Genomic DNA, 26,092 nt, shown 5'->3' with positions numbered 1-26,092 from the left:
AAAGACGGCTCTGCACCCCCGGCCGGCGTTCTGATTGGCCAAGGGCGGCGGAGCGTCTCCGGAGCCGGCGGCGACTCGGCCAAACTGGGCGGGCGCCGGGCAAAGGGTCGCAGCCAGGAGGGCAGCTACCCGAGCAACCGGTTCTGTGAGTTGGCCCCATGCCGGCGGTGAGGATACCACCCGGTGCCTCGGTCGCGCAACCCCACGTGGTCCCTGGTTAGCAGCAGGCACAGTCACCCTCTACCCTATGTCAGGTAGCGCTCACCTCAACGCTCGAGGCGCCTCCACCTTCAGCTTTTTGGGCTTAGGCTCCTCCTCAGCCGCTGCCATTTTCGCGCTCCCACCTCACTTAAGCTCCAGAGCTCGCCCCACCCCTTCTGCTCTCGAAGGCCCCGCCCCCTCTCGCATCCCCTCCTCCTTGCCTCGAAACCCCGCCCCTCTCGGCTCCTCCCAGTTCGTGCCTCTCCCAGCCACAGCCATTTGGCTCTACCTCTCGGCCTCACCCATTGGCTAGTTCACAGCTCCTCCTAACCCCGCCCTCCCGACTGTAGGGACACCCTGACTGGTTTAGGCTGCGGATGAGCGCCTAAGTCCAGAAGATGTGAAAGCTCCCATTCATCTAGACTCTGGATGATCTAGTAGATTATATCCTAAAATTCAAAAGACGTCTTTCTCCTCATTCAACGTCTTCTCACTCATTTACTCTTTCCAGTACTGTTGGTTACTTTGAAGCTGTTAGTCAGGCAATCTATCCGGCATCCCAACTCCGGGGTCCTCACGATCTTCTCAGCTGTCTCGGCCTCCGTCCGGAGAGGACCCCGCGTCGAATCACTGACTGGCCCAGGAGTCGGGGTGAGTGTGAGGGGCTGCGGGTCTGCGGACAGGGTGGCATCACGAAAACTGGGACGTAGGCTGAATAGCTCGGGCTCCGGACTGCAGTCTGGGGTGCGGGAGCGTCTCCGGTGCTGTGGACCGGGGCCGCGCCTCCCTCCCGGCCTTCCGGTCTTTCTTGCCAGCTGGGCCGGAAGGGAACGGTGCACCTGCAGCCCAGTGTTCTCAGGCCCTCAGGCTCAAGAGGTTCAGGCTCATTGGGGTTCTTCACCGTGATCTGACGCGGGAAAACGGTCTTGTCACCCACGGAGAGCTGAAGTACCGACGACTTGGACCTCAGCCCCAGGCTTCTGCTGTGGAGGACAAAATCCTTAACTGTCCTGAGCGGACGTCCTGTTAGAGGGTGGCGCCTGGATGAGCCTGGGGTAATGCAATGAGGACGGTGTTGCAGTTCTTCAGAAACGAGTTGATAAGACTGTAAACTGAGGAGGTGACAGTGAGTATGGAAAAGTGATAAACGATGTGCTTGGGTGGATTTGGTGGATTTGGATTGAACCCGAAGCTGAAGCTTGATTAAAAACTTGTTACCTCTATAAAACTAGGAGTCCTCACATGAGAAGGAGGAATTTTGTGGAGCTTGGAATATATCGAGTTTGAAACAGTAGTTTAGGTGGAGATGAAAGAAAAGTTTATTTTTTTAAAAAAAGCCTGATAAGTAAGCCAGAAAGAAACTTTCCAGGGGAGAACCAAGACAGGTGAAGTTCCGTATAATTTGGTAAGAAGTATTTGTTTTGTTTTGGGGAAACTTATCAGTGACATGAAATGCTGCAGGGATCAAAGGAGGAAGTTGAAGTCTGAGAATAGGTCGTTGGATTTGATGATTAGGAAGTCATTGGGTCATTTGAGAGAACTGCTTTAATAGAGTCAGTTATTGAGAGGAGAGACTGCAAGTGTAGACTAATGCTTCTTCGTTTGGAGCATGAAGTGAAAGATGGTTGGCAAGGTCCCTAAAAGGTTTGGGGTTTGTTTGTTTTGTGTGGGAGCAGAAAGCAAGTAACTAATGTATAAGATTAAACATTCAAGAAACAAGAGATAAGACCTGGGAAGAGAGGAAAGGGGATGGGATCAAAATTACAAGTGGAAAAATTAGTGTTAGAAAGAACGGAGGACACTTTCATTTGAGACCATAGGAAAAGTGGAGGATTGAAATGAATGAAAAATTACCTGAATCTTAACATACCTTTAGTAGGAATGCTCTCTTGGCAATAAGGTTAGCTTTTCTTACTGAATCTTAGGATTTTGCAATGTTTTTAAACAGTCAACATAATAGACTATTGGAGTTCCCTGCAGACTAGATATTTTTAAGTAGATCAATAATATTTCAATTCACACATAATGAGTGGTATTTGTAGAGAAGAGGAATTCACTCTCTTTCAACGAATGACCTTCTCTCCTATTACACAGAGAAAATAGAAGCCATCATCTTCTTGCAACCAAATATACAAATCTGCTTCCCTTCTGTTTAAAGAGGAAAAAGTGTCCCTTCTCCTTAGGGAAGGCAAATCCTTTCACCTAGTTTCCCAGTGCCATCCTCTCCTACCTTCTCAGGGTCTTTTATTATTTTTTTTTTTTTGGTTAAGTTATTTCCTCTCTCCAATTCATCAGCCTTTCCCCTTCTACTCACATTTTTCCTTCAGCATTTAAAAATATTCTTCCTTAACTTTATGAACTAATCCCATCTATTTTCTTGTCTTTTCCTCTCCTTCATAGCTATAGTTCTTGAATGTATCATCTACTCTTATCTTTGTTTTTCCAACTTCTTGCTATTTATTTCTCAGCCCACTGCAGTATATCTTGTTTCCACCATGCCACTGAGCTACCACTGAAACTGCCCTTACTAAGATCACCAAATGGCCTCTATGTGTTAAATTGTACATTCTCATCAGGCCGAAAATTTGCTTCCTTTGAGGCCAAAAAAAAAAAATCATACTTTTATGTATAAAGCACAGATATTTATGGTACATAAAGAGGTGTACAGGGCTTCCCTGGTGGCGCAGTGGTTGAGAGTCCGCCTGCCGATGCAGGGGACACGGGTTCGTGCCCCGATCCCGGAAGATCCCACATGCCGCGGAGCGGCTGGGCCCGCGAGCCATGGCCGCGGAGCCTGTGTGTCCGGAGCCTGTGCTCCGCAACGGGAGAGGCCACAGCAGTGAGAGGCCCGCGTACAGCAAAAAAAAAAAAAAAAAAAAAAAAAAAAAGAGGTGTACAGAAATATTCCGTGGTATTAAAATTTTATGGAGGAGGGGTGTGAGTGAAGGGGAATCTGAAAAGTCACCTTAGGATGCAATAATGAAAGTTGAGAAACACTGTAAAATAACAGATATTTTTAGTTTTCCTTGTAGCTTGACCTCTTTGTGCCATTTAAAATGTTTACCACTCCTTTTTTCTGGAAACACACTAATATACTCTGGTTACTAAACTCCCCCCACCCCCCGCTTTTTTTTCTTATCCCTCTTCAGCCACATCTTCTCAGTCTTTTTCCAGGTCCACTTTCTTGACCCACATGCTACTCAGATTTTGAAGTTCCTTCCATAGGTTCTTTTCTACTATACACATTCTCTCTTTGTAGTTTTAGTCTCCTTATAGTTATATTTTGCATTAATAAAAAATCATGATTACAGTACTCACAAATCTATCTCCAGTTTGGCTTCTCTCTGAAGCACCAGACCTATATATACAATGGTCTTTTGAATATATCCATTGGGGTCAAATATATCCAGAATTGGGTCAGATTGTATAGGACCAGGGCTGAATCCCTGTTTTCCCTCTCATCTCCACTGCCTGTTCCCCACCTCCCAAACTTTTCTCAACCCTAAATGTTTCTCTTATCTTTTCATTTTACTCCATCCCTATTATCAACACTCTAGTCTAGACCACCACATAACTCATCTCTCAACTAGTGTCACAATATTCAGTTGCCCAATTATCCAGTTCACACAGTGCGATCTTAAAACTGTAAATTGGGTTGCATGAATCCCCTGCATAAAACGATAAAAAATGATTTTACATTGCACTGAGAATAAAGTGAACCAATCTCTGTTTATCTTCTTCTCCATTCTCATCTCATCACTTCCATCCTCCTTCTGAAGTTGCTAAATTTGTACTGCATTTCTTTGTCTTATGTTCTTTCTCACCTTGAAGCCTTGTGGATTTTTATAGCACACTGTATTTCCCCTATCATCTTACTGTATTAAATTGTTTGCCTTCTTTGCTGAACTTTAAATGCTGTGAGTTCAGGGACTCTTATTTTGTTCACCTTGTATCCCCATTGCTTAATATATAAAACATTCAAAACTGTTGAATGAACAGGGTTAAGATATTGGTTAAAAATCAGAATAGCTAGATTATTTTCTGGTTTCGTTCTCTCACCTTAGATACAGGCCCTTCTATGCCTCCATTCTGTTATATACAGAAGGAATACATTTTCTTTTTTAGACACTCTCTTCCAAGGATATTTTGACTATTGTAATTGCACTGCTTGTGAATCATCAGGGTGAGTGTGTTCAACGTTCAGTAAAGAGGGTTTATGAACTATTTAAGCGGCAGTCAAAGCTCTGATGGAACTGCCTCTGAACACAGTTTAAGTGGCTTTAAAATAAGCTTGGAGAATTCTGTTTTCTGCCTCAGAAGTCACTAGGAACAAAAAGATAGTTGTGGTGGTAGCTTTCCCAGAAAGTTTATTAAAATAATGAAAGAAATAACTACAGCTACTCAAAGGATAAGTAGCTAAAGAAACAAGCAAATTTACACTGCTGCATGTGGTATTTGTTTTTTGCATTAGGTCCTTGGTCTTAATATGGATAGAAGAAATAAGCTTTCTTTTCCTATATTAGAAGGTTAAGATGTGTTTTGAAGCTAAGCACTGTTGAAAGCTACAAGTGCTGTGCTTTCATCTCAGCACTGAGGACAACAGCAATAAATCCAGATGGCAGTTTAACTTACTCTATTCTTCTGAGACCTGAACTACTGCCAGTGAAAACAACTTTGGTGGAAACTTTTCCTGGAAAGAATTTTTCACCAGCTTAAGAGGATGAGTAGGAATCTGGCCGCTCAAATAAAGAAACTACAGAGTCACTTGCTTCAAGAATAAGCAGCTTTTTTTTTAGGGCTTCCCTGGTGGCGCAGTGGTTGAGAGTCCGCCTGCCGATGCAGGGGACACGGGTTCGTGCCCCGGTTCAGGAAGATTCCACGTGCCGCGGAGCGGCTAGGCCCGTGAGCCATGGCCGCTGAGCCTGCGCGTGCGGAGTCTGTGCTCCGCAATGGAGAGGCCACAACAGTGAGAGGCCCGCGTACCGCAAAAAAAAAAAAAAAGAATAAGCAGCTTTTTTAGGGTATATTGTGGCAATGGAGTACCACAGATCCATGTGAACTACATTTTCTTTAGGATAAATAGTTTAAGAAGATAACCTATGTCAGCTCTCTTAAATATAATTTCTGGTCTAAATAATTTATTAGAATACATTTTGGCTTCTAACTAAACAAGAGGCATATCCTTCAACTCTTCTTCTTAAATTATAAGCTCAAACAGCACATTTGCTGCCCAGTCCAATATGATAACAGCTAGCTCCGTGTAGTTATTTAAATTTAAATTAATTAAAATTAAAACTTCAGTAACTCAGTTGCATTAGCCATATTTCAGGTGCTCACATGTGACTGGTGGCTGCTGTATCGGACAGCACAGATAGAGGACATGTCCATTATTGCAGTAAATTGTATTGGACACTGATGCAATAGAGTGTGTTCCTGATAATTAGTTTCTAAGAGGCAGGTAAGAACAGGAGCTCAAGATTCAACTGGATCTGGGTTTGAATCCTAGCTCTGATACTTATTGTATCATCTTAGATAATTGACTTATCATTTCCAAGACTTTATTGTCTTATCTGTAAAATGGGGACAAGAACAGTATTTATAGCATTGAGTTGTGAGGATTAAATAAGATAATATAAGAAAAGTGCCTAGGATAGTGTCTGGCCCACAGTAAGTACTCAATTTTAGATATTATTAATTCATTTATCTTTAATGAATAAAATACTTTGAATGAAGCTGAAAATTAATTATTTGTGAAGGATGCCGTATTCCATAGGGGGCTCACCTGAAGTGCTCAAATCTGGGTCTCATTGAGTTGATTCCAGTGTTCCACTTTAAATACTTCATATTTCAGATGAAAATTTTTTTCCACAAAAGGCATCATAATGTAAATTTAGTTGCAGGTCTTATTGCTGGGTACTCCTGTTCTGTTTTTTTAAAGTGTATCAGAGAACAGAGGTTAAAAGTCAGTAGATTCTCTGTATTCCAGTGGCACTATTTTAACACTCAAATAGAAACTGACACAAAGCAAACCTATTAAACAAAGCATCTGACTAGATAAAGTGGAAAGATTTAGGAGGTTCCAGATATTAATCCAAAAAAATTTAGTAGGTCCAAAGCCTGAGGTATCAGTGTTTATTGCTGCCAACTCAGGTTGATTACTTGGCTAAATAGAGATGCCTTTGAACAAAGAAACATTTTCTTTTTCTAATAAACTGGAACCCTAAACTATCAATATTAACAGCATCCATACTTTATTAATACAATACTTGCTAAAGCACATCTTAGTAATTAGTATTATTTACTTAATAACTATCGAACATTCACCAAATGGGAAGAGGAAATCATCACCAAATAGTCTTTAAATGTCAACTGCTTTCATTAAGTAAATGACTTCCTATAAAAAGAACTGGTCAGGTTGATGTCATTGTTTTCTGTGTCAATAGAATTGAATGAATTCATTCTGGAAACTCTTCCTTTCCTCTTTGGAATTTATCTTCATGCATAGAAATTATTATATTCATAGATTTTATATTCTTTCTCGTTAGGCTACATTTATCATTCACTACTGTAATTTTGAATGAATGGACCACTAAACACCTGATACTGATGTTATCTATATAAAAGAAAGGAGCAAGTTAAGGTAATTAGATATCTGTCCACTGTCTCCCATATTACAAGGACAGTAAAATTTTTATTTGAAGCATAACTAACACTCAGAAAAGTATACAAGCCATAACATAAAGCCCAATGAATTATCACAAAATGAACACAACTTGTAACCATCATCTAGATCAAGAAATAAAACATTACCGGCACCTTAGGAGACCAACCCTGTTCCTGTCTCAGTCATCACCCCCACTCTCCTTCCTAAAAGAAACCATTTGATTTCTCAAACTATAGATTAGCTTTGTCTGTTCTAGAACTTCATATAAATAGAATCATACTGTATGTATCCTTTTGTGTCTGGCTTTGTTTGTTCAATATTGTGTTTGTATGATTTGTCCATATTTGTTTCATGTAGCAATAGTTTATTCATTTTCATTGCTGTGTATTTCCCTTTAATAATACACTAGTTTATTTTCCCATTGTACTATTAATAAATAATAATAGTTTTCACTATTACAGTATATTTTTATACATGTTTTTTGTGCACATTTGTACGCATTTCTGTTAATCCACCTGGGAGTGGATTTGTGTGTTACAAAATATTAAAGAATACTTTTTATTAATTGGAAAAATAATTATATTAAAACTAAGCATTTTTTAGACTGAAAACTACTAAACTGCAGTTTTCTAAAAATGTGAAGTTTAGTAATTTTCAGTATATTCACAAATCTCTAATTCCAGAAGATTTTTTATTTTTATTTTTTTATAAATTTATTTATTTTTGGCTGCGTTGAGTCTTCGTTGCTGCGCGTGGGCTTTCTCTAGTTGCAGCAAGCGGGGGCTACTTTTCGTTGCAGTGCGCAGACTTTTCGTTGCAGTGCACGGGCTTCTTATTGCAGTGGCTCCTCGTTGCGGAACATGGGCTCTAGGCACATGGGCTTCAGTAGTTGTGGCTCATGGGCCCTAGATCACAGGCTCAGTAGTTGTGGCTCATGGGCTTAGCTGCCCCGCAGCATGTGGGATCCTCCCAGAACAGGGCTCGAACCCGTGTCCCTTGCATTGACAGGCAGATTCTTAACCACTGCACCACCAGGGAAGTCCCTCTAATTCCAGAAGATTTTTATCACCTCAAAAAGAAATACAAAAACCAGTAACTCCCCATTCTTCCCCCTCTACCCAGCCCCTGGCAACCACTAATCTATTTTCTGTCTCTGTGCATTTGCCTGAGTTCTAGACATTTCATACACATGGAATCATACAATATGTGATCTTTTGCATCTGGTTTCTTTCACTTAGAATTTTTTTTTTTTTTTCGGTATGTGGGCCTCTCACTGTTGTGGCCCCTCCCATTGTGGAGCACAGGCTCCGGAAGCGCAGGCTCAGTGGCCGTGGCTCATGGGCCCAGCCGCTCCGCGGCATGTGGGATCCTCCCGGACCGGGGCACGAACCCGTGTCCCCTGCATCGGCAGGCAGACTCTCAACCACTGTGCCATCAGGGAAGCCCTAGCATAATGTTTTAAAGGTTCATCCTGTTGTAGCATGTACTGGTACTTCATTTCTTTTTATGGCTGAATAACATTTCATTTTGGATATTTATCCATTCATTGGTTGATTAATCCCTTCATCAGTTGATAGACATTTGGATTGTTTCCACTTTTTGACTATTATAAATAATGTTGCTAAGAACATTCGTATACAAGTTTTTGTATGGACATATGTTTCCAGTTCTCTTGGGTGTATACCTAGGAGTAGAATTGCTGGGTCATTTGGTAACTCAGTCTTTAACTTTTGAAGAACTCAAAAGTGTTTTCCGCACACCTGCACTGTTTTACATTCCTACCAGCAACGTATGAGGGTTCCAGTTTCTCCACAAACTTGCCTACCCTTGTTATCGGCTGCCTTTTGATTTGATTATATCTAGCCTAGATAATATGAAATGTTATCTCATTGTGATTTTAGTTCATATTTTGAAAAGATAGTGAGCATCTTCTCTAGTGCATATCAGCCATTTTTATGTATATCTTCTTTGGAGAAATGTCTTTTAAAATTCTTTGCACATTTTTTATTGGGTTATTTGTCTTTTTATTATTGAGTTGTAAGAGTTCTTTATATATTCTGGATAGTAGTCCCTTGTAAGATGAATGGTTTGCAGTTATTTTCTCATTCTGAAGGTTGTCTTTTTACTTCCTTGATAATGCCTTTTGAAGCACAGAGGTTTTAATTCTGATGTAAGTCTGGGTTATCTGTTTTTTTCCTTTGTTCCTTGTGCTTTTGATGTCATATCTTAAAAACATTTTCTAATCCAGCGTCATGAAGATTTATGCATATATTTTTTCGAAGAGTTTTATTGTTTTAGCTCTTATATTTAGGTCTTTGATACATTTTGTATTAATTTTTGTATATGGTGTGAGATAGCAGTCCAACTTCTTTATTATGCATGTGGAAATCCAGTTGTCCCAACACCATTTGTTGAAAAGACTATCCTCTCCCCCACTGAATGGTCTTAGCACTCTTGTCAAAAATCAGTTGACCGTATACGTAAGGGTTAATTTAAGAACCTTCAATTCTATTCCCTTGATCTGTATGACTCTCTTTGTGCCAGCACCTCACTGTACCTTACATCAAGTTTTGAAATCAGGAAGTGTGAGTCCTCCAAATTTGTTCTTCTTTTTCAAGATTGTTTTGGCTATTCTGGGTCTCTTTCATCTCCATATGAATTTCAGGATCAGCCTCTCAGTTTCCATTAAAAAAAGGCAGCTGGTATACTAATAGGGATTGCATTGAATCTGTAGATCAGTTGGGGGAGTCATGTCATCTTAACAGTATTAAGTCTTCCAATCCGTAAGCATGAAAGGTCTTCCCATTTTTTTAGGTCTTTTAAATTTCTTTCAGTGATGTTCTATAATATTCAATGTATAGGTCTTACACTTCTTTTGTTAAATTTAATCCTAAATATTTTGATCTTTTTGATGCTTTTGAATTGCTTTCTCAATTTCATTTTCAGATTATTCATTGCTAATGTGTAGAAATACAATTGATATTTTATATTAATTTTATATTCTGCAACCTTGCTTAACTCATTTATTGCTCTAGTAATTAGTGTGTGCATGTGTATGTGTAATCCTTAGAATTTTCTACATACAAGATAATATCATCTGGAAATAGAGATTGTTTTGCTTCTTCCTTTCCAATTTGGAAGCCTTCTGTTTCATTTTCTTTCTTAATTGCCCTGGCTAGAACCTCCAATACCACGTTGAATAGAAGTGGTGAAAATGGACATCATTGTTTGTTTGTTCTCATTGTTTGTTCTTTTCTACCAAAAGTGGAAAGCTTTTGGTCCTTAAGTATTAAATGTTAACTATGGGATTTTCTTTTTAAATTTATTTATTTATTTATTTATTTACTTTTGGCTGCGTTGGGTCTTCATTGCTGTGTGCGGGCTTTCTCTAGTTGCGGAGAGCGGGGGCTATTCTTCGTTGCGGAGCGCGAGCTTCTCATTGGGGTGGCTTCTCTTGTTGTGGAGCATGGGTTCTAGAGCGCAGGCTCAGGAGTTGTGGCACACGGGGTCAGTAGTTTGGGCGCATGGGCTCTAGAGCGCAGGCTCAGTAGTTGTGGTACACAGGCTTAGTTGCTCCGCAGCATGTGGGATCTTCCCGGACCACGGCTCGAACACATGTCCCCTGCAGTGGCAGGAGGATTCTTAACCACTGCTCCACCAGGGAAGTCCCTAGCTATGGGATTTTCATAGATGCTCTTTATCAGGTTGAGGAAGTTTCTTTCAATTCCTAGTTTAAATGTTTTTAATTACAAAAGGTTGTTGGATTTTGTCAAATGGTTTTTCTGTGCCTTTTGAAATGATTATATTTTTTGTCTTTTATTTTATGAATATTGTATATTGTGTTGATTGATTTTCATATGTTGAACCAACCTTGCATTCTTGAATAAATCCCACTTTGTCAGGGTTATAATCTTTTTTATATGTTGCTGGATTCAATTTGCTAGTATTTTGTTGAGGATTTTTATACCTATAGTCTTAACTGATATTGGTCTGTAGTTTCTTGTATTGCCTTTGTCTGGTTTTGGTGTCCAGATAATACAAGGATACTTTTTTGATATATGCTAAATTTAAACATTTTTCCTCCCCCAGAAAATGATCCACAGTCTATTTCTCATCAACTGTTCCGGTGACATATTTCTAGAGAAGCACTGGAAGAGTGTTGTGAGCCAGTCTGTCTGTGATTATTTCTTTGAAGCTCAAGAGAAAGCAGCTGATGTTGAAAATGTACCACCTGTTATTTCAACACCTCACCACTACCTCATCAGTATCTATCGGGATAAGCTCTTCTTTGTCTCTGTCATACAGACTGAAGTGCCACCTCTCTTTGTAATTGAGTTCCTACATCGAGTTGCTGATACTTTTCAGGTTGGTTATTCATCAGATATTTTGAATTTGAATTATATTATATTATGATTTTATTCTTTAAATACCCAGTTTTTGATGTGTAGTCTGTCTGTTTCTCTGTCTCTCTCTCCTTCTTCTTTTCAACTAAGCATAAGTTCATAAACATAAACCTTTTTAGTAGGGCATACAGTAGAGTAGTACACATGGTGCTCCAGTTACTGTTTTAGAGGAGCAAAACAATCTCATGGTCATGGAAGCTGTATTTTTTTGTATGTATTATAAATTAATGTCATCAGGAAATAATAGTGCCCTCCACATACAGTTCTCTGAATGGTGCCACGATTTTTACTGGTTATGAAATCTTCCAATACTTACACTTTATTTTTTTCTTGTCTTGCTGAATATACCAATAATTTTTAACTGATCTTTGTTTTTTGGAGTACCTAATCAGGGAAAATGAAGTTTATAGTTCACATTCTGTTTTAACATTTCAGTGTACTTTCTGGCATAATATGTAATAGGAATTCAATTCAATTTTAAAATATTAAGGAAATATTGAGAAATAGTATATAGATCTATGGAGGTTTTTTCCCCTCTGTTTTACATATTTTCAACATCTTAAAACAATGAATTACGCTACTGTAAGCTTACCCTTTAGAACAAAAAGTATTTAGCAAGCCTGTCTTCATGTCTTCCATTGTGCAATGTTATGTACATTTTGTTAGGACTACTTTGGTGAGTGTTCGGAGGCTGCAATTAAGGATAATGTGGTCATAGTATATGAGCTCTTGGAAGAAATGTTAGACAATGGATTTCCACTGGCTACTGAATCTAACATTTTGAAAGAATTGATTAAACCACCAACAATTCTGCGTTCTGTCGTCAACTCTATTACAGGTAAGGTGAAACACACTCTGTTAGGAACTGAGCCATTAAAACTTCATAAACAATTCATTTTTGCTTATGATCTGGCAGATTATTAAGGTAGTCCATTTTGGCCAGAATTATAGTTAGTGATAATGTTAAAATGGATATATATTTATTTTCATGAAAAGAGACTATATCTTAAATGATACAGAAATTTTGGTTATTACTCTTCTGTTATTTTGCTACAAGACTACAAAAATATTATTACTATTGTTTAACACTAACTAGTAAGACTGAATAAATTATCCCAGTTAATCATAAAGAAGCCAATGTAGTGATGGCTGTTAACTGTTGTGGTAATCATTTTGTAATATATACATAAATCATTATGTTGTATACCTTAAACTAATACAATGTTATATGTCAATTATATCTCAGTAAAGCTGGGAAAAAAATAAAATTAAAAAATAGCATTATAAAACTGGCCTCGTGCTGCATACCCCACAATTACTAGAGTATAGAATATTTAAGACTGCACCACAGAGTACATGCCATCTCCTCCAAGTCTTTATTTTGTACATGTAGAAGTGTATTAAAAAGTGAAAATTAGTCTATTTGTGAGATTTCATGCATGTGGGCCTTGTATTTGTGTTACAAACTTCTAATTTTGGTTTAATTCTTGAGTATAGCTAGAAATTAGGTACATCCAGAGGATGATATACTTTTGAAAGTATCAAAGTCTTCTAAGAGAAAGATTTCTGTGAAATGTTATATGCCACTTCAGCTGTACTGTCCACCATTGCAAACCCCTTTGCAAGTGCACTAACCTAAAAAATGGGGTAAGAGAGGCCTATAAGAAAGTGATCATTCCTTTATTCATCCTCTGGGCAAGACTGAGTGTCAGGAGAAATTTAAGGAAAGGTAAGATGGGGTGTCTTTACTCCTAAAACATAAACTCTGGATGAGAAACTGGAAAAAAAAATTAAAACACATAAATAACAGTATAAGATTTTGAAAAGCAATTCCATACTTTATAGATGGTGTAGTGACACTGGAGGGTACACATGGTGTAATGTTAAATGGAAAAAAAAAAAAAAGGGAGTTCCCTGGCAGTCCAGTGGTTAGGACTTCTTGCTTTCACTGCTGGAGCCCAGGTTCAGTCCCTGGTCAGGGAACTAAGATTGCACAAGCTGTGCAGCGTGGCCAGAAAGAAAAAAAAGGGCTTCCCTGGTGGCGCAGTGGTTGAGAGTCCGCCTGCCGATGCAGGGGACACGGGTTCGTGCCCCGGTCCAGGAAGATCCCACATGCCGCAGAGCGGCTGGGCCCGTGAGCCATGGCCGCTGAGCCTGCGCGTCCGGAGCCTGTGCTCTGCAACGGGAGAGGCCACAACAGTGAGAGGCCCGTGTACTGAAAAAAAAAAAAAAGCACACAACCATAAAAAGTCACTCTTAATTATACCTAAATATTCCCACAAAAAATGTTCTAAAGTTTATAATACCATCTCCAGCTAAGGAACTACATATTATCTTTATTTTTGCATTATACTTTCTGATTTCCAAAATGAACATGTATTTTATAGTCAGAAAAAAATTAGTGAAATATAAAATTTTTTAAAATTTATTTTTTAAAATATTTATTTATTTAGCTGCTCCACATCTTAGTTGCAGTACACGGGGTCTTTAGTTGCAGCATGTGGGATCTTAGTTGCAGCATGCGGGCTTCTTAGTTGCTGCATGTGGGCTTCTTAGTTGCTGCATGCATGCAGGATCTAGTTCCCTGACCAGGGATCGAGCTCGGGCCCCCTGAACTGGGAGCACTGAGTCTTAACCACTGGACCACCAGGGAAGTGCCATAACATGGATTGTTAAGGCAATACATTATAAAGATCAAGAGAGTGGTTCAGTGGATAAAGTGATCTCTCCTGAACTGTACTGGGTGGCCCTAGGACAGGGTCCTGGAGACTCAATAGAATTTAGGAAGAGAGGGAGAAATAAGAACATTCTTCATAGATGGAACTGTATGAGAAAAAACACACAGTGAAAAATCTTGAATTGTATTAACCTGTTTAACAGAAGCAGAGCTGTTTTTCAGTTGAGTAGTGAGATAAAATTAAAAAGTTAAGTTGAGGAAGTCCTGGAATGCTAGTCTAAATATTTAGCTTTAATCATAAAGCCAGTGGGGAAACATTTAAAGTTTTTGAACAGGAAGATTAAAGCAGTGTTTTTAGAAAATTCTGGAAGGCAACAGGGTTGGAGACAGGAACACCAACCATAATTACACTACAAAGTTGTATGTGTACTTTGACTGCAACTACAATCGAACACAGGTTTGAATTGCCCAAGTCCACCTAAAGTCAGATTTTTTTCAATAAATACATATTATAGTACTACACAAGCCACAGTTGGTTGAATCTGTTGATGCAGAACCATGTGTACAGAACACCAACTGTAAAATTATACATGGATTTTCAACTGCACAGGGATCAGCACCCCTAAACCCTGCGTTGTTCAAGGGTCAAGTGTGTATTTTTATTTACTATTTTTAATAAATTTTTATTTATTTATTTATTTATTTGGGCTGCGTTGGGTCTTCGTTGCTGCGTGTGGGCTTTCTGTAGTTGCGGCGAGCAGGCTCTCATTGTGGTGGCTTCTCTTGTTGTGGAGCACGGGCTGTAGGCACACAGGCTTCATTAGTTGTGACATGCGGGCTTCAGTAGTTGTGGTGCACGGGCTTAGTTGCTCCGAGGCATGTGGGATCTTCCCAGAACAGGGATCGAACCCGCATCCCCTGCATTGGCAGGCGGATTCTTAACTACTGCACCACCAGGGAAGTCCCAAGGGCCAATTGTATATTTTAAAGTGAAATCTGAAAAAAGCAAAATTATCAAAATAGAAAAAAATAATAAATGCAACCTATTTTGAGGGAAATGTCTAGAGAAATATACCAAAATGTTAATGGTAGTTGTATTTTGGTGATAGGAAGATAGATTTTTTTTTAGCTACTTTTCTGAACTTCTCACATGTTGTTGTTATTGTTAAGCATGTACTACTTTTGAGTTGGAAAAGTAAATTAACCAGAATGTTAAATATGTCACAGCTCAAGGGTGTATGTTTTGGGCAACCAGACTTATTTTCAGACATATGTCAGTTTACCAGGAAATTAGCCAGATTTTGAACATTAGCCATATTGCATGTGGGTGTGCCATATGGGTGTGCTGACCTTAAAATGGGAAACGGCCAGAGTATGTTCTTCAGCCAGTTAACTCTGCTTGGCAGCATCTCATGTATAATTTAAGCTGCATACCAAATGGCCTACTTATCACTCTGTATTCTCAGTGCAGACATTTTATCAGCAGAGGGTTTTGAAACAACCAGCCTCTTTCTTCATCAGTGGTAGCAGGATGAGATTCTGTTGTTGAGCCACTGGAATTAGGTTAGGTTACTGTTAACACACAGGAAGCAAAAGATAAGTAAATGAATTTAACCTGGTTTGGCAGATAGACACAGGACCACATGGCCTATTTCTGTCTTCTAGAAATTTGATCACATTGGTATGGATATGCCTCTGACAGTTCTGTAAACTATCCACAACTTCAGTGGAGAAAAACCCAAACACTAAAGAAGCAGCTAAAGTACTTGAGTTTTTTTTCTGTTAAGAGCTTTTCTGATGAGCATCTTATGTGTTAGCTTTGCTTTGTGTTTTTCCGGTTTCTAGGCAGTAGTAATGTTGGGGACACACTCCCCACTGGGCAGCTGTCCAACATCCCATGGCGCCGAGCAGGGGTAAAGTACACAAACAATGAAGCCTATTTTGATGTCGTTGAAGAAATAGATGCAATTATAGATAAATCAGGTAATTGTGTGCATATTATCTTATCAGGGAAAAAACAGTTCAGCTGACATAAGCTGAATAGAAAACCGAAATCCCTTGGCAGTATGTATTTCAGTGGAAAAGCATTCGTTTTCAAATGTTTATTTTGTCCAGAGGTTACATATTATTTTCATAACCTCTAGTTGAGAAATGCCAAACCTTTGTAAATCATATCTCATGCCACCTTACTTTAAGCCAGTTATTACCCTATATTCATTTCCATCTTGCCATTTATTCAGTTTAATATTTGTTGTATATCTACTATGCACCATACTTTTTGCTACCACTTTATGTGCAGTCCTCCTAGTAAAGACCCCAGACTAAAGAACAGTACTGTATTAGAATCATAACGTTTTATTAAAAACATCTAGTCCAACCCTCACATTTTATACATGGGGAAGCTGAGGCTTAGAAGAGTTAAGTAATCTGTTCAAGGTCACACAGCTAGTTGGTGTGTGAATATGAGTTACTGTGAATTATAGACACTGTCTCTACAGTGAGTGCCCTTTTTATTATAAAATCCCATTGTATGGAATAATAGCTGTACTATTAAAGAATAATGACTCCTATTTCTTAAAAGTTAACAGCTATCTTAGTCCATTTCATTAGAAGCTTAGCTAATTTTATTTAAAATATTTTAACTTTGATTTATTGTTAAAATATTTTAAATAAAATTAGCCAAGTTTCTAATGAAATGGACTAAGCTAGCTGTTAACTTTTAAGAAGTAGGAGCCATTACAAACAATAAATGCTGGAGAGGGTGTGGAGAAAAGGGAACCCTCATACACTGTTGGTGGGAATGTAAATTGATACAGCCACTATGGAGAACAGTATGGAGGTTCCTTAAAAAACTAAAAATACAACTACCATACGACCCAGCAATCCCACTACTGGGCATATACCCTGAGAAAACCATAATTCAAAAAGAGTCATGTACCACAATGTTCATTGCAGCTCTATTACAATAGCCAGGACATGGAAGCAACCTAAGTGTCCATCGACAGATGAATGGATAAAGAAGATGTGGCACATATATACAATGGAATATTACTCATCCATAAAAGGAATGAAATTGAACTATTTATAGTGAGGTGGATGGACCTAGAGTCTGTCATACAGAGGAAGTAAGTCAGAAAGAGAAAAACAAATACCATATGCTAACACATATATATGGAATCTAAAAAAAAAAAAAAGGTCATTAAAATATTTTAATTTTGAAAACAAAAACACTAATTTGAAAAGATACATGCACCCCAGTGTTCATAGCATTATTTACAATTGCCAAGATAGGGAAGCAACCTAAGTGTTCATTAACAGATAAATGGATAAAGAAGATGTATACACAGTGGAATACTACTCAACCATAAAAAAGAAATTTTGCTATTTGCAGCAATACAGATGGACTTGGAGGTCATTATGCTAAGTGAAATAAGCCAGATAAAGCAAGACAAATACTGTATGATATCAATTATATGTGGAATCTAAAAAAATACAACAAACTATTGCATTTAACAAAAAAGAAGCAGACTCACAGATATAGAGAACAAATTAGTAGTTACCATTGTGGGGTGGGGTGGGAGAATGGGAGATACAAACTATTGGGTGTAAGAGAAGCTCAAGAATGTATTGTACAACACAGGGAATATAGCCAATGTTTTATAATAACTGTAAATGAAAAGTAACCTTTAAAAATTGAATAAAAATTTTTTTAATTTTAAAAATCACTGGAAAAAAATATTTTAACTTCACATCCAGCAGTCTTACAAGGTTGACGCTATAAAGATAGGGACAGGTTTGATTTTCCTTAGAATTCTCATATTCTAACCAGAGATAGGTACAGGCCATGGCACTCAGTGAGAAGCTATCTGAACTAGTGTAATGGGTCCTCTGTCCACTAACCTTTTAATAGATGTGCAAAACTTCAGTATGTTGACACCCAGGAGATATCTCCATTACTTCAGATACAGTGATAGCTCTAGTAAAGATGCAGATTCCAGTGATGTTATCACCTTTATTTCTTTCTTTAGGATCTACAGTCTTTGCAGAAATTCAGGGGGTAATTGATGCTTGCATTAAGCTATCTGGAATGCCTGACCTTTCCCTTTCTTTCATGGTAAGTTTTGTTCTCCTGTTTTGTAGCTCCTTGCAAGCCTAATACATGTGAAGTACTAAATGAAATGATAAATACTGAGACATGTTTGTTTTAGACTGCAAAGGATTATCTAAGAAACATTCCTAACACAGCTTCCAAAGACAGTAGCTTACATGATGAGCATTGCCTTTATGGAAAGGCTGAGGAGGGGTCTTTGCCTTTGAGTATGCTAGAAGTAGCTTAAATGGCTGGCTGGCGTCTGCAAATGTGCAGTGCTGCTTTTCCTGAATTATTACATGCTTTGTTGATATGAAAGGGCATTGATCTTTTGCATCATTTTAGATACAGATGATACACTACTAAGAACCATAAAGAGAACTGAGCTCTGATGCTATCTGTGCCTGTAACTTGTCCTGACCCTGAGCTCTTTGAACCTCAGTTTTTTCATCTATGAAATGGAAATGATACCACTCGCATTTTCTACCTCATAGAGTTATTGAAATTCAAATAAAATAATGTATATAAAATATTTGCAGACTTTAAAGCATTGTGAAACTGTAAAGTTGTGTTGATGTGATCATAACAAACTCTTACATGACTGCTCTATCTTGACGAAGCATATTATTTTCTCATAATATCTGAATTAGAGTTGCAATATTCATTATACTTTATAAATATGGTTGTCTTCCGTTTCCCTGGCAGAACCCGAGGCTTCTAGATGATGTCAGCTTCCACCCCTGCATCCGGTTCAAGCGTTGGGAATCTGAAAGAGTTTTGTCATTTATTCCTCCAGATGGAAACTTCCGACTCATATCATATCGTGTCAGCTCACAAAAGTATGTTGATGCATCAATCAGAATCTCCTGTCATATATCAGTGTACTGCATAGAACTCACTTTTCCCTGTTTCATTCTGACAAGTTGGGTACTTGAATTCATCATTGCTCCCTTTAGCCATTGCTCACCAGGAGACCCAGGAAGAACTGGTGAAAATGTGTGTCTAACATAATCAGTATACTTTGAATCTTAAGAGTACAGAGTAGTAGTATATTAGACTATAGTAAAAATATATACCTGAGAGCAAACATTTTGGACCATGCATAACCTGGGCGAAACCATAAACCCATACCATAATTTTACTGTGGTCTGTGGACGTCATGGCTGATAGAAGGAGACAGACTTACATGTAGCTCTCCAGGACATTCTTCAACTAACTGGCTTGAAGTTACTCTTCTCTGCACTGAAGTTTAAATGAATGATTTAAATGATTTAGCATTGTGGGTTGTAGCTGGTTTGTCCCTTGAAAATATCAGAAAGTATTTTGGGTAACATCAGAACAGGACTTAAAAGCAGAGGACTTGTTTCTTGGCCCTTACCACATAAAAACTGATTTATTTAGTTTGTATAATTTTAAATTATCTTTCTATGGGATCTTAATTCATTTCTTTAAACTAGGGCTATTTGCCCCAATTGTTTATACTATAATTAGTATAGATTATAGTATAATCTATCAAGATTTATATCTTGATTTGTATACTTACTGCTCAGAAATTGTATAATTCCTAGCAGAGTGGTTCCAGAACATTGTGCTATACTCAACCTTCCCTCGTACACATACTCAATCTGCAGTTCTGGGGGTACAGGATACTCTGGACTGAGGTTTTCAGGCCACCTCTGGAACTCACACTATTAATTGTATGTTTTTGTGGTTGTGTCTTTCTTTCTCTTTTTAGTCTAGTGGCAATACCAGTATATGTGAAACATAGCATCAGTTTTAAGGAGAACAGTTCTTGTGGTAGATTTGATATTACAATTGGACCAAAGCAAAATATGGGGAAAACTATTGAAGGAATCACAGTGACAGTTCACATGCCAAAGGTTGTGTTGAATATGAACCTGACACCAACACAAGGCAGCTATACATTTGATCCAGTTACCAAGGTACAGCCACCTAAAATCAAGAGTGAGCAAGTGTCTCTGCAATCTTTATTTTGTGCTTTGGGGGTGTGGGGGGACAGAGGGAAGGGTCTAATGTCTTGGTTAAAATGAAAGTTCCTAACAAACCCGGAATGCATACTGTGCTGTGCTTCCGCCACTGCCTGAAGAGGGAATCCTGCATCTGCTGCTGAGTCGACAAACAGAAAAGTGAGACTCATTCTTTCTTCCTTCAGAGTCTGCCTTTACTTATCCAGTGATAATCCAGAGATTCACTCACTCTTCAGTGAGGAAGATGTCTCATAGAAGCCTGTGATATAAATTTTGTCTTCCTTTAACAAACAAGGAAACTAAAGCTCTGAGGTCAAGTGACTTGCTCAAGGTCACACAGCTAGTTAGAGGCAAGGTTGGGATTCGAACCTAAGGCTATTTGGTAAAAAACTTTTTAAAAAGAGAAAAGCATTATGTGGATATAATGATCTATTAATTGTTAATAGATATTATAATCTATTGTTAAATTTTCTGTAGAAATTGATTAAGACCTTTCTCTTCCTTTCTAATTTAAAAGCATGGTTTCATACTCTTCCACAGAGGATGTTGGCTAGGAAAGCTGCCTTCTCACCCTACATATATATTGCCTCTAGCAGAAGGATTTCAGAGAAATTGTAAAAGATGATTTTTCTCTCTGCCTCCTGCTTGGGTAAAAAATGATTCATTTCCTCAGTAGAGTCATTGAGCTACCTGGTAAATGAAAAGGGTTTTTTTTGTTTGTTTGTTTGTTTTAGTAAAATCATTGAATGTTAAAGATCATCTAATCCAATCCTGAGGATTTGAAGAATCTCCCCAGAGACCACACAGGGCTGAGAAGTGAAGGGGGAGCTCCAGATCCCAGGCCCTTCACCCCAGCTTCAAACATAATAGCTTCACTTTCTCATCTGTTACTGAGCTTCCTCACTAAAGATTTCATTTGAACAAAGGGTTCCATCACTAAAAGTTTAAAAACACCAATTTAGGCCCATCTTCTTATTTTACGGAAAAATAAACTTAGGCCCAGAGATAAACAGTAAAGGTGGTATAGTGGAAAGAACATTTGATACCAGAGAGCTGTAGGTTCAAATCCCAGCCTTGCCTCTAACTAGCCATGTGACCTTGAGCAAGTCATTTGACCTCAGAGCTTTAGTTCCCTCGTGTGTTAAAAGAAGACAAAATTTACATTACAGGTGTCTTTGAGACAGCATATGAATAGTGCTAAGCACAGTGCTATATCCAAAAGTAGATGCTTAACAAACATTGATTCTCTACCCTCACTCTCCATTCAGAGTCACAGAACTAATTAGTGATAACACTCAGTGGAGGGCTTCCCTGGTGGCACAGTGGTTAGAGTCCACCTGCCGATGCAGGGGACACAGGTTCGTGCCCCGGTCTAGGAAGATCCCACATGCCGCGGAGCGGCTGGGCCCGTGAGCCATGGCCGCTGAGCCTGCACGTCTGGAGCCTGTGCTCCGCAACGGGAGAGGCCACAACAGTGAGAGGCCTGCGTACCGCAAAAAAAAAAAACAAAAACAACTCAGTGGAAATCCCAGGTCTGTTTCCAAGACACTGTGCTTTATTTTGTACAGAAGTTTATGGTGTCTTTGCACCTTGTCTTTGAACATATGTCTTTAATAAATAGTTCAGAATGTTTTTGTTTTTTATGTCTTTTTAAGGTACTAACGTGGGATGTGGGAAAAATCACTCCACAAAAGCCCCCCAGTCTTAAAGGACTGGTAAATTTACAATCTGGAGCACCCAAGCCAGAAGAGAATCCAAGCCTCAACATACAGTTCAAGATCCAGCAGCTTGCCATTTCAGGTAAGGAGAAATTTGACTTGTGTTTAAGGGTAATTGAGTTTTGCTGAGGTCAGCTACTAGGATCTTAGAAGGGTAACTGACATTCCGTTTCTACAAAGAGCAACAGCTCCAGTATGCCTTTCACTCTGTGCTATGGGTACACTGATTTTGGAGAGCACCTTATTTCACACAGCTTCCCTTCACCCCTACCCTCATTCAAGCACAAAGAAAGGAGTCATTCATACTCACAGAAAGTAGAATTATCCTTAAAAGACACTGCTTGCCCACATGGGAATCTGAACTAAAACCATACTTCCATAGTGCTATAATCTGTGAATGGTAGAAGGAACATTGCTTCCAAATGGTGACAAGCACACTGGTTAATGTCAGATTTACTGTGTAGTAAACTCTATTTGCTAAGCAAATATTGTATTGGTTGGTGTGACCAGGATAGTAATTTATTCCTTTCCTTACCTATTCTTTTTGACACAGGCTTAAAAGTAAACCGCTTGGACATGTATGGGGAGAAATACAAGCCATTTAAAGGAGTCAAATACGTCACGAAAGCTGGAAAGTTCCAAGTGAGGACATGAGAAGAGGCCAGAATTCCTCAAGATATGTTTGTTTTCCAAGTGTCATTACAGTTTATTACCATTAGGTACCAATTGGATGGGAATACATATTCTAGTTAAAGCATTTGTGTCGAGCCACACACCGCTAACAAAGTTGCTTAGTAATCAGTGTAGGGTTCTTAAGGAGCTTTAAGCTAAGGAAACTTCTGAGTGACTTAGCTTATTTGTATCTTGTCACTTAGGAAGATTTTAGAGGTGATTTCCTCCATAGGGAGACACCAGCTAGAGGCTGCATATTTTAACAGTCAAGGCAAAAGTCTACAGTGATAACCTCTCTCCTAAAACAAGTGAGCTGGTCTCAGCAGGAGCTCTCTTAGTCTGTAATGAGATGTATCAAGTGCAGCCAAATGTCACACTTGATCTTAGCCATCCCACATCTTCTGTCCCAACACAGGAAAAATTCCTCCCACCCCAAGAAGTTTACAGAAAACTGCCTCTTCAAGTGTTTGCCTTATTCAGCTTTTCACTTATGCCATTAAGCAAGCACTGTAGCAAAAGCCACTCCACATGGCCCTGGCAGGGAGCACTGCTGCTCCATGCTCCATTCTCACTATACTTGGTATTGTATTTTTTATAAATAAGATTTTTATGTAAAGCTCAGATTTTGATTTATAGGGACCTTGCTGCAGTAAGTACCATCTCAGTTTTGTGCCACTTGGTTCAGCTGTTAGCACAGTAAAAATGATTTGTATCAAAGGGGTGAATGCTTTAAGGTAATAAAAGGGAACACTACTTCTGCTTTTAGGAAGTTATTGCAAGCACAAGCATTTGAGATTTTAAGCAAATTAATGTAGTAAAAGAGAAACTTAAGTGAACCTTTGCCATCTTCATATTTTATAAAGCTTATCCAACACCACTTAAAACCAGTTAGCCTAAAGACCTCATGCCCTAGTTCAGCTAAAGGAAGAAAATGTGCCTGCCTCACTGTTGTCAATCTTTTTTTTTTAATCTTTTATCTCTGTTGTTGTTCTTAAGGGTTTCAACTTGCCTATACTCCTTGTCTTCAGGGGAACTCCCTTTTCATATTGTGTGCTTCCCAAGGCTATAGTCGATAGATTCCTTCCTGAAACTATTGTTGTAACTCTCACTGGAGTACTTAAATGTCTCTACTGTACTGACAAAGTACATTATAATGAGGCAGAAACAAAATCCTCAGTAACATGGATAAACCTGTATTGATCTTCATGGTCGGCAAGTCAGTCCACAGTTGTTATCATTTAACTTGATTGACTTAGAAGTCCTTGCCCAGTTATTTTGCTTCATTAGACATGAAGAATGGAGAAAGTTAAGATGTAAGTGCTTGTTCTTGCTATTAGTTTTCTTTGTGACTCCATTCTTTTCATTATCAACTTATCCCTTACCCTTATCTTGCTAACCGTAGCCCTTACACTCATCCCATTGTGCTGTCAGGGCTAGTGGTTGGTGCTGGTACAGGGAGCCCACTGTACAGCAGCATTCTTACCTTTGCCTGACTAGGGCACCCAGCCTGCCTTCCATCTAATAGGAAAGGTTACTTTTTGCAACTTAGTAATTTCTAGGGTAACCAATATCAGCTTGGCAGCTAAAATTAAGATGTTGCCAAATAACTTATTCCCTTTGCCTAAGATTGGTTACCCAGTTCAATTGCTTTTCATTTTAATGTCTTCCTCTTCAAAGTTCATGCCTCAGAAGAGCAATCAATACATTTGCTTTTCTTTCTGCAGAATCCCTAATCTCAGTCATCCACATATGGACTAAGTTTCTTTCTGTACTATCTTCTCATATACAAGCAGAGTGTATGCCAAGAGTCCCTTGCTTCTAGCAATTTCTGCTAAAACTTCCAAGTAGACTGTTTCCTTTTACAATTAAATTATTGTATTTATTAATTTGATTGAATCCAGTAAGTCCTTTCTTTAGCTCTGGCTACACTGTCAATAAAAAGATGAAAGCAACAAGTTGATTTTTTAGCTTGACTGTTAATTGAGCATTCTCAGCTGGGCATGCCTCAGTGTTCGGGCAGGCTGAACACGGTCACATTTTACTCTGCATCATCACACAAGGTGTGAGGGTTGCTGCAGAGCACTTCCAAGTGCTCCTCTCTTGACCTCAGCCTTATATACTTTCTCTAACCATCACCCTTTTAGCCACAGACTGAACAATAAGTGATCAAAACTACTCTCCCTACCACCGCCTACTAATAACAAAGATCCATGAATTCTTAGTAGTATTGAAATATTTTTCAAGCAGAGAATTCCAGAATAGCCTCATTTTCTAAATTCTTAAAGGAGTATAACCCAAAAGCTCATTTTCTGCATAAAGGAGTCACCATCATTTTATTCAAAGGGAGTTCATGTGATGGGTTCATAAGTGCTGCTATAGAAGAACCTTGGAAAATACTGGTCCTGGTGTCCTTAGAGTCATCTGACTTGCGAAAAACTATAATGCAGCAGGAAGGCAGCACCAGTGAACATACGGTAAATAGAAAAAATGAGACCATGAATACTGTTTTCAGATATTGCTGAGCTAATTCAGTACCTCTGGACAGTTCCCTTTAACTCAGACAGCTGGAATCTGCCTCCCTAGTCAGCAACTTTTCTAAGTTAAAGCAGTGATAAATGTAGTCAGCAGTACTATCCCCCTTTAGTGATATTTACCACTTTCAGATCTAGAAAATAAGGCAAAAATACTGATGTCCCAGCTCCACTTCAAGAACCTGTTCCTACTCTTAGAGCTTCCTCAAGCAAGAAGAGGAATATGGGGCTTCCCTGGTGGTGCAGTGGTTGAGAATCTGCCTGCCGATGCAGGGGACACGGGTTCGAGCCCTGGTCCGGGAGGGTCCCACATGCCGCAGAGCAACTGGGCCCGTGAGCCACAACTATTGAGCCTGCGTGTCTGGAGCCTGTGCTCTGCAACAAGAGAAGCCACAGCAATGAGAAGCCCGCGCACCGCAACGAAGAGTGGCCCCCGCTCACCGTAACTAGAGAAAGCCTGCGTGCAGCAACAAAGACCCAATGCGGCCAAAAATAAATAAGTAAATAAATTTATAAAAAAAAAAAAAAGAAGAGAGGGCCTCCCTGGTGGCGCAGTGGTTGGGAGTCCGCCTGCCGATGCAGGGGATACGGGTTCGTGCCCCGGTCTGGGAGGATCCCATATGCCGCGGAGCGGCTGGGCCCGTGAGCCATGGCCGCTGGGCCTGCGCGTCCGGAGCCTGTGCTCCGCAACGGGAGAGGCCACAACAGTGAGAGGCCCGCATACCGCAAAAAAAAAAAAAAAAAAAAAAAAAAAAAAAGAAGAGGAATATGTGCCCAAAACTCATAACTCATAACTCTGGTGGATCCCTGACAACCCCGTTGTTCTGTATTGGGCTTTAGAATATTAAATATAGACCGTAATATTCCTGCACATGTAATAGCTTTAGCTTAGGGGATAGTGATGGCCTCCACATACAGCCAGAATCTTGTAAGATGGACTGCTTCAACCAGGGGATGATCCCTATCATCTGGCTGCTTTCCTCTTACTGTTAACCTTTTGTCACTTCTGCTCCTTCTAGTTTATAATCCCCAATGTTGTCCTTTATTACAAAGAACTTGTTAAGTAAATATATTACCGCTGGTTTCTACTTCTTCCAGTACAATATTTGGACTAAAGAAAAACCTTTAGTTTCCACATTTTGAGGATT

General features: G+C 39.2%; 2 protein-coding genes across 4 annotated transcripts in view; one reads left to right on the top strand and one right to left on the bottom strand.

Moving 5' to 3' along the window:
• ADK (adenosine kinase) overlaps positions 1–359 on the bottom strand; it is a 510,898-nt gene extending 510,539 nt beyond the window's left edge. For both annotated transcript variants that reach the window (XM_082639748.1, XM_082639752.1), the window contains exon 1: positions 266–359. In XM_082639748.1, the coding sequence (XP_082495874.1) occupies positions 266–330 (65 nt within the window). In that variant the 5' untranslated portion in view covers positions 331–359. The remainder of the gene's footprint in view (positions 1–265) is intronic.
• AP3M1 (adaptor related protein complex 3 subunit mu 1) lies at positions 38–24,368 on the top strand. 2 transcript variants are annotated; one of them, XM_082639726.1, is made up of 10 exons: positions 38–254; positions 713–852; positions 10,955–11,230; positions 11,935–12,106; positions 15,791–15,928; positions 17,974–18,059; positions 18,741–18,874; positions 19,771–19,978; positions 21,679–21,823; positions 22,295–24,368. In XM_082639726.1, exons 1-10 carry the CDS (start codon positions 248–250, stop codon positions 22,393–22,395), a joined length of 1,407 nt encoding a protein of 468 aa, XP_082495852.1. In that variant the 5' UTR covers positions 38–247; the 3' UTR covers positions 22,396–24,368. The 2 variants fall into 2 exon arrangements, with proteins under 2 accessions (XP_082495852.1, XP_082495853.1); XM_082639727.1 differs by lacking the exons at positions 38–254; positions 713–852 and adding an exon at positions 883–1,327.
• The last annotated feature ends 1,724 nt before the right edge of the window (positions 24,369–26,092 follow it).

Source organism: Mesoplodon mirus (assembly GCF_964341445.2).
Source record: "Mesoplodon mirus genome assembly, chromosome: 2".
Lineage (NCBI taxonomy): Eukaryota > Metazoa > Chordata > Mammalia > Artiodactyla > Ziphiidae > Mesoplodon > Mesoplodon mirus.
Note: the sequence above shows the minus strand (reverse complement) of the source record. Positions and strands in the feature narration are given on the sequence as shown.

Excerpts from the sequence above, each read along its gene's own strand:
- AP3M1 (XM_082639726.1), top strand. Across the intron at positions 15,929-17,973 it reads TGCAATTATAGATAAATCAG|GATCTACAGTCTTTGCAGAA; the intron begins GTAATTGTGTGC and ends TTCTTTCTTTAG. Across the intron at positions 21,824-22,294 it reads CCAGCAGCTTGCCATTTCAG|GCTTAAAAGTAAACCGCTTG; the intron begins GTAAGGAGAAAT and ends TTTTTGACACAG.